The 13,318-nt window shown below is 45.2% G+C and overlaps 1 protein-coding gene across 3 annotated transcripts; it reads left to right on the top strand.

The window, feature by feature from the left end:
• The first annotated feature begins 686 nt into the window (after positions 1-686).
• C1H19orf25 (chromosome 1 C19orf25 homolog) lies at positions 687-11,201 on the top strand. 3 transcript variants are annotated; one of them, XM_087952735.1, is made up of 4 exons: positions 687-762; positions 5,490-5,651; positions 9,580-9,705; positions 9,848-11,201. In XM_087952735.1, coding segments are annotated over exons 1-4 (357 nt in total). In that variant the 5' UTR covers positions 687-695; the 3' UTR covers positions 9,850-11,201. The 3 variants fall into 3 exon arrangements, with proteins under 3 accessions (XP_087808861.1, XP_026543616.2, XP_087808860.1); XM_026687831.2 differs by having other exon boundaries at positions 688-762; positions 9,580-11,201; XM_087952734.1 differs by lacking the exon at positions 687-762 and adding an exon at positions 1,984-2,286 and having other exon boundaries at positions 9,580-11,201.
• Positions 11,202-13,318: the final 2,117 nt, after the last annotated feature.

Below are 13,318 nucleotides of genomic sequence, written 5' to 3'. Positions count from 1 at the left end.
TCGAGCTGTTGAGCTACCAACCAGCCCCAAAGGCTGTGAATCTCACTAAAGATTTAATAATAATGATGATGATGATGATGATAATAATAGTAATAATAGTAACAATAATAAAATGAAAGCATCGCAAAAGTGCCAATCAAAAAAACCTGTTTTCTTCATTACACTCGACCCGACTGAATTGGGGAAAAAAAGTATTAAAAAGTATTAGGGGGCGTGCATAAGCGCATAGGGGGCGTGCATAAGCGCACCAACGTGCCTACCGTCCCTGTCTATTGTTTCTCTTATTCTTTTATTTTTCTTATATGTACCCATTTCATGTATTCACAACTATGTATACATTTATACTTATTATCTTGTAAACAATTGGCAAATCAAATAAATAAATAAATAAAATAAATAAATAAATAAATAAATTCACATTTCGGTCTTTCACAGGCAACCACGCTTTTACTAAAGGGAAGGAACTAAATAATGCAGGACTTCCTCCGTTTGTTTCCTCCTGCATTTCTTTCCCCTTTTCCTGCAAACCACCAAGAAACAACGCTAAGAGATCAATCATTGGGGGAAAGAGGGACCTTGAGCGGTTCTTCACCCCCCCCCCCCCCCCCGCAATCGCACATGTGCCACGTTCCCACGGAGACCGGAAGCGGGCGATCCGAAAGCGGAAAAGGGGGAGAATGAGTAGGCGTGGCCTGATGTGGGGCGTGGCTTGGGAAAGGGAAGGAGGGGGAATCAGGTGGTGGAGAGGAGGAGAGAGAGCAGGTGAGAAGAGAAAGGGGGTTTATTTGGGGAGGGGGTAAAGGTTAGTGGGGGGTGTCTGTAAATTTAGAGGATGTTTAGGGGAGCCTGATCTGGAGCGGGGAAAGAGCTTGTGGGTCCTCTTGGGGCGGGCGTCCTCTTGGAGAATTGGGAAGGGGGGACTTGGAGGAAATGGACCGTCTCGTGTGAAAGGGGTGACGCGGGGAAAGAGATCGTGGTCTGTTGCTAAAGAGGGGCTGAATACGGGGTTGGGGTAGGGCGTGGGTAGGCTTGGCATTGGGGGAGCTGGAGCTTGGGAGGAACTAATGGTGGGGAAGAGAGCGAGGGTCTCCCAGGGGGAGCCAGCCAGGAGTAGAGCTGGCTTGGGAGGTGGGTGGTGAAAATATGGTGGGTGGGTTGTTGCTTACTGAGCAGGAAGAACTGGAGTCTGTTGGTGGAAGGGGAGTGGGAGGATCTGGTTATGGGGAGGGGTTCAGGATCCTTCCAGAGGAGCAGAAGAGAGCAGGTCTGAAGGAGAAGGTGACCCTGGATAAGAGCCACTTGGGGTGGGGGCTGGACAGGTGCAAGGAGCCTTCCAGGAGGGAGGGGGCTTTGAACCGGGTGGGGGTGTGTTCGTGTCCTAGATAGTTTAGCATGGGGGTGCGTGGGAAGTAGAGGAAAAGAAGAGAGGATGAGAAAGAAAAAAAGAGGAAATTCAGCCAGGTGGGGAGGAAATGTGCACCCCTTCCTCCTCCAATGCAGACACTGCAAGGCATTGAGGAGAAAAAGAAGGTTTTGATGCAAACTCTGCTGCCGGTAGAAATGGAGGAAAGGGTTCGAAGCGGGCTGTTATGACAGAGGGAGGGGGCCCGTAATGTGCCAGGGGAAGGAAACGGAAGGGTCCAGGAAGATGATGGATCAGGGAAAGAGGTCTGTGGCATGACTGCTGGAGGGTAGAATCAAGGCTCTGAGGGTGTGTGTATTATCTGCTTGCAATAGAGTGGGTGTGGTATCTGCAGAACGGGTGTATTCTGTATCAACCTCCCCCCCCCATCCTCCTCTTTTTTTCTTTTTTTCCCTGCATGCATCTTGCATAGCCATCCTTGGCGAAAGGGACTGCAGAGCCAGTAGTGAACATTCTGGAACGTGGTTGGGATGCATGGGCTGTCCTTCCTGCTCAGCGCAGGAATAAGGGCTTTTTTAAACTAAGGGAGGAAAAAAAAACAGAATTTCAAGCATCAGAGCCTTCTGCTCCCCCACCCCTTCCAAAAAACCTCTCATCCTCTAAATGCATCTCACTTTTCCCCCCCACCTTACACAATGACATCTTCGCACCTGCAGATGGGACTGCAGTTTCACAGTAACGTTCGGATGGTGTGAGAGAGAGCGAGGATAAGCTGAGGGACCAAGATAATTAAATTTAACTCCTCCTGGTTCCCATTCCTGCGTTGACAAACAAGGGATGTTTTGATTGTGGTTTCTAGCCTTGTGGAAGTAGAGGGAGGTGCTGAATGGAGACAAAACTGAGATGGAAGCAAACCATTCTTGGTAGGTGGAGGTGAACTTGGATTAACCAAGATAATTTGTGGTGTGTATGCCCTGGGACTTTTGGTTGCAAAGCCCTGGGGGTGTATTTTATAGGCTTTTTTTAAGGAGCGAGTGCACAGATGACTGGATACCTAAAATCCCCATAGAAATCATAGGACTTTTCTTTGAACAACACTCTTCTATGTTTTTTGAAAAAGCTATCAGGTTTTAATTAACTGCTTCTGTGGGGCAATATCCTTTTAACTTGCAGCAGGCATTATGAGAAGGGTGATTTTAAAACATAAACAGGAACTGTTTATTTTTACAGGCTTTTTGGCTTCAGAGACTGCGAGGGGTGTGATGTTGATGCAATAGCTTTTTCTGCTTGGGCACATCAGGATTTTTGTGGAGCCCTTTTTGAGGATAAAAAGCAACTATTACATAAAAAGTGTTTTTAGCTGATTGGAGGCATAATGCATCTTCATTTGTTTTAATTTCTTTTTAAAAATGCATCGCAATGCTTTTGATTTTCAGTGCTTGGCCACTGTATTTCAAAAGTGTGATTCGGGGGGGGGGGGGAGATAGATTTGTGTGTGCCCTGAAGCTAGCTGACAACGAAGCAATCACCTTTTTTTAAATTCTTTATTATGTTTCTTGCCTTACCTACAATTAATTAAATCGGGCAGAGTTTGCATTTGATAAAACTATGGGGGTTTTTTGGAAGGGGAGAATCATTTTTGAATGCTTTCAAATGAATAAGCTGCTCACTGTGTCAGTCAAAAGGTTGTGTATGTTATTCCATTTCTTCTTTTCTAATTTAAAAGGGAAAAAAACAGTGGTAGAAGCAACGTTTAAGACATGGGTTTCATAGAAGATAGTGTTATGCCTCCTGGTGTAAAAATCATGTTTGGAAGCAGAGCAGAGTTGCAGCAATAACAGTCCCTTCTGGAAGCATTTTTTAAAAACTTTTGGTGGATTAAAATAATCGTTATTTTAAAAGCAACATTCTGTTCTGTGTTAATGCAGAAAAGCGGGAGGGGTGCAGGTGTTTCTAAAATGGCAGCTGCCATCTATTTTTTTTTAAAAAAAGTTACATAAGGAGAAAAAAAATCAGGTTGCCTTTCTGTTTAAATTGAAACTGTTTTAGTCTGTTCATTTTACTATTTAAACACGCATAGTTAGGTTGCTTTCTAGTTACAGAAAACCACAAGGAATTACCTGCAGGGTTTTTTACTCCCCTGGGAGAAAAAGATGAAGCTTATTCATATGCAGAATACAGTAAAACATACCCAGATTTAGTAGCTGAATTCATATATTTTTTTGATTCAGATGTCTACGTTCCGCTGCAAAATAGGCACATTGTAAAGGCAAATTTCAGCAGCCAATCCTTCTTCAATGTGACTTATATAACTTATTTTTTTAAAAAAAACAACAGATGGCAAGTACCATCTTAGAAACAGCAATCCCCTCCACTCAGTTTCGGTTCTTAAATTGCAGGTACCCCTTCCTCAGCCCACACCTGTACAAAATGCTTTGAGCTGGTCTGACTCACTTAGGATATTTATTCTTTCCAGTGATGGTGATTTGGGTCGATGGGGGAGTGATTTGATCAGTGGATGGATCAGATGTGTTTCCCACAGGCTCAAAATGCTGCTTTTGTGTGTGTGATGCGTGTGCACGTGCTCACACCTTCAAGTGAGACTGAATTTCTGGTGGCTATGTGGAAAACCTATTTGGAAATAGGTTGCCTTTGTCTCCTACTCCTTAGACTGAGGGGGAGGGACCAGCGCAAAATCCCCCAGCTGGCTTGGGGCCTGAGGCAGGATTAGAACTCACAATCGCCTTATTTTGGGTCTGATGTTTTAACCACTGCGCCAAGCTATCTCTGCCTTAGGGTTTTTTGAAGAGGATGGTTTATTCTAATGTGACTTTAGAGTCATTCAGGTTGTCCCAAGGGTGTTTTTTAAAGAGACAACTGGCTGTTCTTTGGTTTTCTTTGAAGGAAGTTTCGCTTCTCATCCAAAAAGCTTCTTCAGCTCTGATTGGATGGTGGGGAATGGAAAGATTTATATTCCTTATAGACCGCTGGTCATTTGCCTTCTTTTAGAGAGATGTTGAGGCCACTTGGAGGTTTATCTGTGTTCTCAGGGTCATATGAGTGGTGGAAATGCCTTTTTGGAATGGCTGAAAGGACTATGTTGAGCAGGGGTGTCCAACCTTGGCAACTTTAAGACTTGTGGACTTCAACTCCCAGAATTCCTCAGCCAGCAAAGCTGGGAGTTGAAGTCCACAAGTCTTAAAGTTGCCAAGGTTGGACACCCTGAATTGTTGAGAATACAGGTTCATACAGAGGTATAACCCAGCCACCCCTGACTAAACAGTTTCTTCAGCTTCAACTGCTTGTAATTTAAGGTTGGAGTTCCTTTTCACATGGACAAGTAGTCCTCGACTTATGACCCCAATTGAGATCAATGAATCACTTTCAGTTATTAATAACATGGTTGTTAAGCAAATCTGATTTCCCTCATTGTTGGAAACCAACTGAGAAGGTTGAAAATGGCGATCATTGCAACTGTCATGAATACATGGCAATCGCCAAGCGTCCAAATTTTGATCACATGACCACGGGAATGTGGCAGTGGTTGTATTGGGAAGAACAGGTAATCTTCAACTTACAACAATTCATTTAATGACCATTCAAAGTTACAACAGTATTGAAAAAAATGACTTACGACCATTTTTTCACACTTATGCCCATTGCAGCGTCCCCATGGCCATGTGATCAGAATTCAGACAGCTGGCAACTGACTCATATTTATGACAATTTCGATGTCCCAAGATCAGGTGTTCAATTTTTGCTACCTTCTAATGAGCAGAGTTAATTGGGGAAACCAGGTGCATTTAACAAAAGGGTTCCTAACTTAACAGCTGCAATGATTCACGTTAACAACTGTGACAAGAAAAGTCATAAAACGGGGCAAAACTCACATCACAAATGCCTCCCTTAGCAATGTAAATTTTGGGCTCAGTTGCAGTCGCACGTCAAGAACTTACCTGTACCAGTTTTAAGTCAATTTTTCCAGCGCCGTTGTAACTTCAGTCGCTGAAGGAGTGGTTGTAAGTCGAGGACTATCTGGAGAATCGGTCCATTTGTATCCCAAGCTTTATCAGAACAAAGTTCCCAACCCTTTTTGTTTCTCTCTCCAACTCTTCTGTCGTTCCAGTGCCCTCTGGCACCTGTTTCCAAGCAATGACCTCAAAGGCCAAGAAGCGGGTGGTCCTTCCCACACGCCCTGAGCCCCCCAACACAGAACAGATTCTTGAAGATGTCCAGCGTGCCCAGCCCAACGACCCCGTTTTTGTCCTCCTGGTGGAGCCCAACGAAGGTATGAAGATCCTAGCCCATATGGTGTCTTCTGCACTTCGGGTTGCAAAGAAAATGCAGGGAAGGGACCGGGTTACCCCAGGTTTTTCAAAAAAAGTTGAAATGGCATACAGACTATAACTTGGGGGGGAAATCTCAGGGCAGATGAGAATCCAGGCCAAAGCTTAACATGGATGAAAAGGCACATAAAGGATAAACATTGTGCCCTGAATGCAAAGGAAAAGGCTGGAGTTTCACTAAAAATAGTAAATTCTAATGATCTGTGCGAATGACCTTGGGAGACGGAAGGAAGAGCTGCAGACTAGGAAATAGATCAGAAACTGCTTAGCCTGCAGGAGGAATGGGGGCATAGCCAATGTCTCAGAAGGGATCCTCTCTTAATTTCATGGACCGTCAAGACGAGGGAGGAGCGATGTCTGTTCAGGTTCTGTTCCACCAACACCTTCGTCCCTAAAAGATCTGCCAATTTTGGAGAGGCGAATTGAGGTTCCAAAACCCCACCACATGGAATGGTTGATGAAAGATTTGGCTGGTCTGGTCTGTGGGTGCAAGGAAGCTGCATCCAGGTTGCCCAACCAGCCAGCATATTAGAAACATCTTTTGAGTTTACAGACAATGCTAAGCCACAAAACCTGGTGTCAACTCGTAAAGCATTCCTGGCTTGCTCTTGAGTTGCCATAAGAAGGGTGGGGGGAGATCTGATGGAGCAGTTCGTTGCTATGATCGGAAGCACATTCCACGCCTACCTTTCTCCAGTTTGAGTCTCAAGTTACCAAGTTCAGCCGGAGAGGTGTGTTTTCCATAACCTTCCTTCATTGGAGAATGTGATTTATGACACAACCCGGGAGGAGGGTGGAAACAGGGTCATAGGTGGGCAGTAAATTACGTAGGGCAGGGCCGACTGCACTTGGGAAAAGTGCCGAGATGTTGCTCCTATTAAATGATTGGATTTCTTTTGAAACTTGGCTCGAGGCTCATGAATTAATTAGGGCATTCATCAGAACCCTGACGCCTGGTTTGTGAATCTGGCTCACACAAAATAATAAGACATTAAGGCAGAGGCCCCCAACCTTTTGGGTATCAGGGACTTGATCCATGGAGAGAGGTACTGCCTGCATCCTCGGATGCTTGCTTGTTTGCACAGACTGATTACTGGCATGCCTCAGACCAGTGCTGCTGGTCCAGGGTTTAGGGACCAGGGTTTAGGGACCTCTGCATTAAAGAACTTCCCAGCTTATTATTGTGGTGTGAAACAGTCAGTTTAGTGTTAACTGCAGTCTCTTCTCTATGACTTTAAACAAATCCTTAGTCAGGGGTGGGGGACTGTGGCCCTTTTATGACTTGTGGACTTCCATGCCAGCTCAGGAATTTGGGGAATTGAAATCCACACGTCAAAAAGGGGCCATAGTTCCCCATCTCTGTGGCCTAAGTAAATGCACTGTGGATTGAGTGTGGCCTTAACATTCTGTGATTTCCAGTTGTTCTAACCCAGGCTTTGTCAAACTTAATAAAACACTAACTGAAATTGAAAGTAAAACCTTTTTCAATGTGACGCTGGGAATTACTTGCATTCCCAGCCAAAAACTCGTCAGACACAGTTCCTCCAGATAAGAGCATGCTTTTCAGTGCTGCAGGATGCTGCCAAGAAACAGAAGTCCAATTACTTTAGAATATAAACCGACAGGAGTTCCAGTATAAACAAACCAGAGTTCGCAGGGCTTCACTGAGGAATCAGAACCCAATGAACTTCTTTGCTTCCTGCAAAGAGCATGTCACCGAGGGCTGACTTTTATTCCTTATGGGAGGGGCAATCGCCTTCCAGCCTTATTCCCAAGTCGCCTCCTCTGCTGCAGCTGCTCTCCAAACAGCCTTGTGCACATGCGCACTGGGAACAGGCTCCCCTGGGTCTCCTGCTTCGCTGCTGCCAGACTCTGAAGACAGCACCCCGCTCTCAGATGGTCCTGGCCCCACCCCTGCATCGGATGCAGGACCCTCGTCCAAGTCCTTATCTGACTCCCTGACTGGTTCCCTTTCGTCCTCACTGTCCGATACCTCTGCCGTCTGCATCGGCTGCCGGCGAACCACAACACCAGTCCTATTGAAGCTGCTAGATCGATCTTAGTATATAATTTTCTTGAAAGTGAAATATTTAACCATTACAGAAGAAATTTAATTCTCATGGTTTTAGATGAAGCTTAGATTTTTATTAGAAATAGAGGAAGTTAAATTGAATCCAGCTGGAAATCAAATAAGTTTCTTTTGGGGAATACTGTTCTCCAGAACTTCTTTTTAGATGTTCTATTGCAATTATCACGATATAAAAACACAAATGAGGATGATAGGAAAAAGGGAAGAAAAGGGATAGAAAGGTGTAAGACCCTTGACTTCCAACTTTTTTCAGCATAGTAAAGTATAGAATGGAATTACAACCTCCACTTTTTACTTTTACAAAACAAATATTAGCCATTTTCTATATCAGCCGGTTCTATTAATCAGCAAAATCAAGAGTTCATTATTTATTCTGTCTCAAACACAAAGTCCAGAAGTGATTTCCGGGGAGGAACAAAGCTGGATATGTTATTTTTTTCTAATAGGAAATGTCAGTTTTTGCCATTTTTGCTAGCTTCACCTTTTCCATCCATTTTTTTAGTGGCAAGGATTGATATATCTTTCCATTTCTGTGCATATCAAATTCTCGCCGTGGCCAACATTTACAGTGATAAAGTTCAAAATCTTTCAGGAAGATTTATCAGGGAAAATCTTTATCTAGTAATCCTAAAAGAAAGACTTTGGGTTTCAATTTTATATTAGTTATGACTGCACTATAACATGAAACTGACTGCATTGTAACATGAATCTGAACCCAACTATTCTCCGGAACTTCTGACTGGGTTTTTTGTAGCTGAACCTAGATGTGTCATATTGAAACTAGGAGGATCTGGGTGCCAGCCGATGCTTTATTGCTAAGCTGTGTAGGTGCTCCATAAAGGTAGCACACTTTATTTCTGTCTAAGGAGTCCTTGGTGCTCCCTGAGCTTGGTTGTTTTCTTGTAAATGTTTCATTACAAACTAGGTAACATCATCAGTGCTAGTAGAGAGCAGAGATTAATTCCAAGATTAACATCAGACTTCAGAGGTGGTATTCAGCCAATTCTGACAAGTTCTGGAGAACTGGTAGTGGAAATTTTGAGTAGTTCGGAGAACTGGCCAATCCCACCTCTGACTGGCCCCACCCCCATCTATTCTCTGCCTCCCCTGAGTCCCAGCTGATCGCTGGGTCTTCTTTGGTGGCCCTGCACAGGACAGACATTATATTCTTCGATTAAAATCGAAGCTCGCCCCCCTTTCCCCCTTCTTCTCCTTCCTCCCTCGGGAAAGCAGGTTATTCAGGTGGGAGGAATGGAGATGCACGGCAGCAGCTCCTGATTTCCTTTCCCTTCCTTGGGGGCCGACGGGCTGGAGTGGCGGTGGAAATGGGGAGCTTTTATAGTATCCTTCTCCCTGCCACACCCACCAGGCCACGGGTGGGGAGGAATAGAGATTTTACAGTATCCTTCCTGAGTGGGGTGGGTAGTGGAAAAAAATGAATACCACCACAATCAAGAAGTAAACAGTACCCCAATCAAGGAACTGCCAAAAAGCTACTAGTAAACAGCTCATCCAAAGAACCTACAGAACCATTGTCACCAAAAACTGACAGGGCAAGTCACTACAATATAAAACGAGAGCAAACCCCACTGCCTATTAGCACTGACGATGTTGCCTAGTTTGGTAATGAAACGTCTGCAAGAAAACAGACCAAGCTCAGAGAGCACCAAGGGGCCCTCATGTCAACCCTGAGCTCCAGATATTCTCTATCATTATCTCTCATTTCTCTTTTCTCTCCACCCCCACCCCACCCACCCGCTTCCCATTTTGCCTGCCTTCAGATTTGCCTACCCCAACAAAGAATGAAGATCCAGAGGCCAAGAGGGAACGCCTGTACCGGCTGACCCAGTCCTACGTGGAGATGAATCACCGCCTCCAGAAGGCCTGCAGTTTGCTCAAGGAGAAGTGTGAGGAGCTGAAACTGGCCGGAGCAACCCTGGAGCAGGGCATTTTAGAGATGAAGCAGAGGGCGTTGTGAGATACTTTTTTGGGGGGGAAAGTGACCACAGTCCGAGTGTGACCCGCCTTCTCCCCCCCCCCCACCTGCAGGATCCCATGCCATGCTTTGAACTACGGACTCGCAACATTGTGATGTGATTTCAAGCATGCCTACGCTACACATCTTCAACACCGTCTTGTGTTTTACGTTCCGTGAATTGTGCGCCCAAGCCAGCCGCCTGCTCCAAGCCTCTTGAGGGCCTGGATCTCTTCGCTGTGCTCATGCTGAGATGCCCAGTTGTGCAGTTAGCGTTGTTTTTATTGTTTTGGCCCTAGATTCCCTGTTGCTCTTAGTTCTCCGCAGCTCCATTTGGCCCTCGTTTTGTTTTCTTCACGCAGACATTCAGAACAAAAACAGCTCCCTTTGGGGAAAGCTGAGGGGAAGTTTCCACAGAGTTCACACACACACACAGATAGGCTGGGACAAGTGGTTCTTTGTGGGAGGGGTAGGGTGGGGGTGGAGGTGACAAAAAAAATCACCACTTGCCCCAGGGGCAGCTTCCCCCATAATTTTTATGCCATGACATCTCCTTTGTTCCAATACGATTTCTCTCTCTGGTACTGCCTGGAGGATGATGCCATTGCCACCGCTATCCACGAGATGCTGGTTGCCTGTGGTTTCCATGGCTACGTCGAACATCAGGACCACGTGGCCGGGAAGTCGGTCTTGGCCTCAGTGAACGAGATCATCCAAAGCAGCCGACTTGCCATCGTCCTCTTGACCCCCCATTCGGTGACTGACCCTTGGTGCCAGCGCATTTTGGACTGGAACCTGGTCCATACCGTACACCAGAAGGGGGCAAAGGTCATCCCGGTTTATGTGGACGTCACTCCGGAACAAATGCCTCCCACTTTGAGACACCTGACCGGACTCAGATACAGAGAGAGATATTTTAAGAAGCGGCTGCTCGACAGCTTGAAGAAGACCAAGGCAACCTGCTGTCCCAGCACCACAGGCTAAAAAAAAAAAGCACCGCTGCTTTTTTGTGATGGACTTGAGAAGTAGACTTGGGGAGCGGGTGGTCGGGCGGGAGGGGAAACGGCCAAGGCAGCTTGGTCATTCCATTTGGACCATCACCAGAAGTGTATCCGATTCATTTTGGTGTTTTGACATAGGCCCCCATTGTGTCGTGGGTGATAACCGTGAAAAAAAAAAATATGGAACCCCATAGTTGTTGTAGTAGCACCTAGAGCTGGTCTGGGGGAAAAGGCCTTTAAAAACAAACCTTCAGCTGTTTGGGAAGAGAGGCAGGGAAGGGAAGGGGAGGGAGATAGTCTTCGTTGTTCGTCTGCTACTAAGGGGTGAGGGTCGGTATAGAAAGCCAAGCCAGGTTCCTTAAGACTGCTGGTTGTGATACTTGACTTAATTTAAAGGAGCTCTTATTAAAAAGCAGTTTTTGGATGACTTTTGAGCGTGTGAGCTGTCTTCGTCTTGGTCTCCCGTGGGCAAACCCTACTCTCTTTGAACTGGAGGGGCATATGGATACAGATTCTTTTCAACCCGTGTGAAGGAATCTACAATAACATCAAGTCCAAAAACATTTTTTAAAAAAAAACACTTTAAAATTCCAAGGTTGAGAAACACTATGCAGATAGTCCTCGACTTATGAGCACAATTGAGCTCAAGATTTCTGTCGCTGAATGAGATATTTGTTAAAGTGAGCTTTGCCCCGTTTTATGACTTTTCTTGCCATAGTTTAAGTCAGAGGTCTCCAGACTTGGCAACTTTTAAGACTTGTGGACTTCAACTCCCAGAATTCTCTAGCCAGCTACGAATTCTCCAGCCAGCTACGCCAGCTACAAGTCTTAAAAGTTGCCAAGTTTAGGGATCTCTGCGTTAAGTGAATCAGTGCACTTGTTCAATCAGTCACACGGTGGTTAAATGACTCTGGCTTCCCCATTGATTTAGCTTGTCAGAAGGTTGCAGAAGGGACCCCAGGACACTGCAATGAATCATCATAAATATGAGTCAGTTGTCAAGCTTCTGAATTTTGATCACGTGATCATAAGGATGCTGTGTGAAAAATGATCATGTCACTTTTTTTCAGTGCTGTAACTTTGAACGGTCACCAAATGAACTGTTGTAAGTCGAGGACTATCTGTATTAGATAACAGTGTACAGGGTGTTTCACAGCTGTGTTTTTCAACCTGGGAACATTAAGCTGCGTGGACTTCCAACTCGAGTTGAAGTCCACACAGCTTAAAGCTGCCAAGGTTGAGATACACTGATGCAGCATAAGCAAATCTATGTGGCCTCTATATTGTGGTTTCTCATTGGGTTCTCATCCAGGCAAATGGGATTTTAGTTTCCATTTTCCCAGCTAGAAGAGTCTCTGTCTTGCAAAATAGGCTTATTTGTGTACAGTGCTGCTGTCAAAACACACTGAATTATGATTTAATGTAGGCCAGTGGTGGCTAATCTTTTGGGGCTCCTGTTCCGAAAATTGCGAACGTGCTCGCGTGCCAGCATCCAGAAGGCAATGCACATGCCCCCCCCACACCACCTACACATGCGTGCACAATCCCCCCACCCCCTTAACCTGCACTGCACATGTGCAGGCCTCCCAGGTGATTTTCGGGCCTTTTCGGCCTCCCAGAGGCTCGAGGGAAGCTTCTGCAGCCTTTGGAGCCAAAAAATGGGCCCGTTTCATCACTTCCGGTATTTCCAGAAATACAGGAAGTGATGAAACGGGCCTGTTTTTCGGCCTCCAAAGGCTGCAGAGGCTTCCCTCGAGCCTCTAGGAGGCTGAAAAAGGCCAGAATATCAGCTGGGAGGCCCGCACATGCGCAGTGAGGTAAGTTTGCCTGGGGCTCGCGTGCCTGTACAAATAGTTCATGGTGCCCCCTGTGGCACCCGTGCCATAGGTTCACCATCATGGATGTAGGCTGTGTATGTTTCAGGGAGAAGGAAAGGCAACTCAAGGCTGCTAAGAAAATAGAGAAATAAAATTACCCAGAAAAAGTTGCTGGCATTTTGGCACCACCAGCAAGCAGTGTGTTCTAGGTTTCTGTTCTAGGTAAAGTACTTGGGTAAAGAAAATAAACCTAAATACTTGGCCACAATAAAGTGTTAACTTAAGTGCTAACAATAAATGATTTAAAGTGTTAACTTCTATATGTAATTAAATAATTGTTTGGAATTAAATAATTCCAAATAATTAAAATGTGGTCACCTGACACAATGGCCTAATTCGGCACTCTATAGCCTTGGCAACTTTTAAGACTGGTGGACTTCAACTCCCAGAATTCCATGGCTGGCTGAGGAATTCTGGGAGTTGAAGTCCACCAGTCTTAAAAGTTGCCAAAGGTGGAGAGCCCTGATCTAATTTGTGCATTGTGCTAAGCAAAAACATGCACTTTGCAGTTTATAGACCATGGTTTTAGTTGAAATGTTTGACCTCAGTTAATTCTGGTTTAATAAACAGGCCAGGGTGAGACAAACTGTAGCATATGAGTCCAGCTTCCATATTTGAGGTTAGAAGAACCTTATTAGGAATTTATAAACATTAGCACACTATTGGT

Source organism: Notechis scutatus, chromosome 1 (assembly GCF_049901735.1).
Source record: "Notechis scutatus isolate UNSWTSFEM ecotype Mainland chromosome 1, rNotScu1.2, whole genome shotgun sequence".
Lineage (NCBI taxonomy): Eukaryota > Metazoa > Chordata > Lepidosauria > Squamata > Elapidae > Notechis > Notechis scutatus.
Note: the sequence above shows the minus strand (reverse complement) of the source record. Positions and strands in the feature narration are given on the sequence as shown.

Bases quoted from the DNA above. Each gene is read 5' to 3' on its own strand.
- C1H19orf25 (XM_026687831.2), top strand. From the start codon at position 696: ATGTGGGGCGTGGCTTGGGAAAGGGAAGGAGGGGGAATCAGGTGGTGG. The intron at 763-5,489 runs GTGAGAAGAGAA...CTGTCGTTCCAG, and splicing joins GAGAGGAGGAGAGAGAGCAG to TGCCCTCTGGCACCTGTTTC. The intron at 5,652-9,579 runs GTATGAAGATCC...GCCTGCCTTCAG, and splicing joins CCTGGTGGAGCCCAACGAAG to ATTTGCCTACCCCAACAAAG.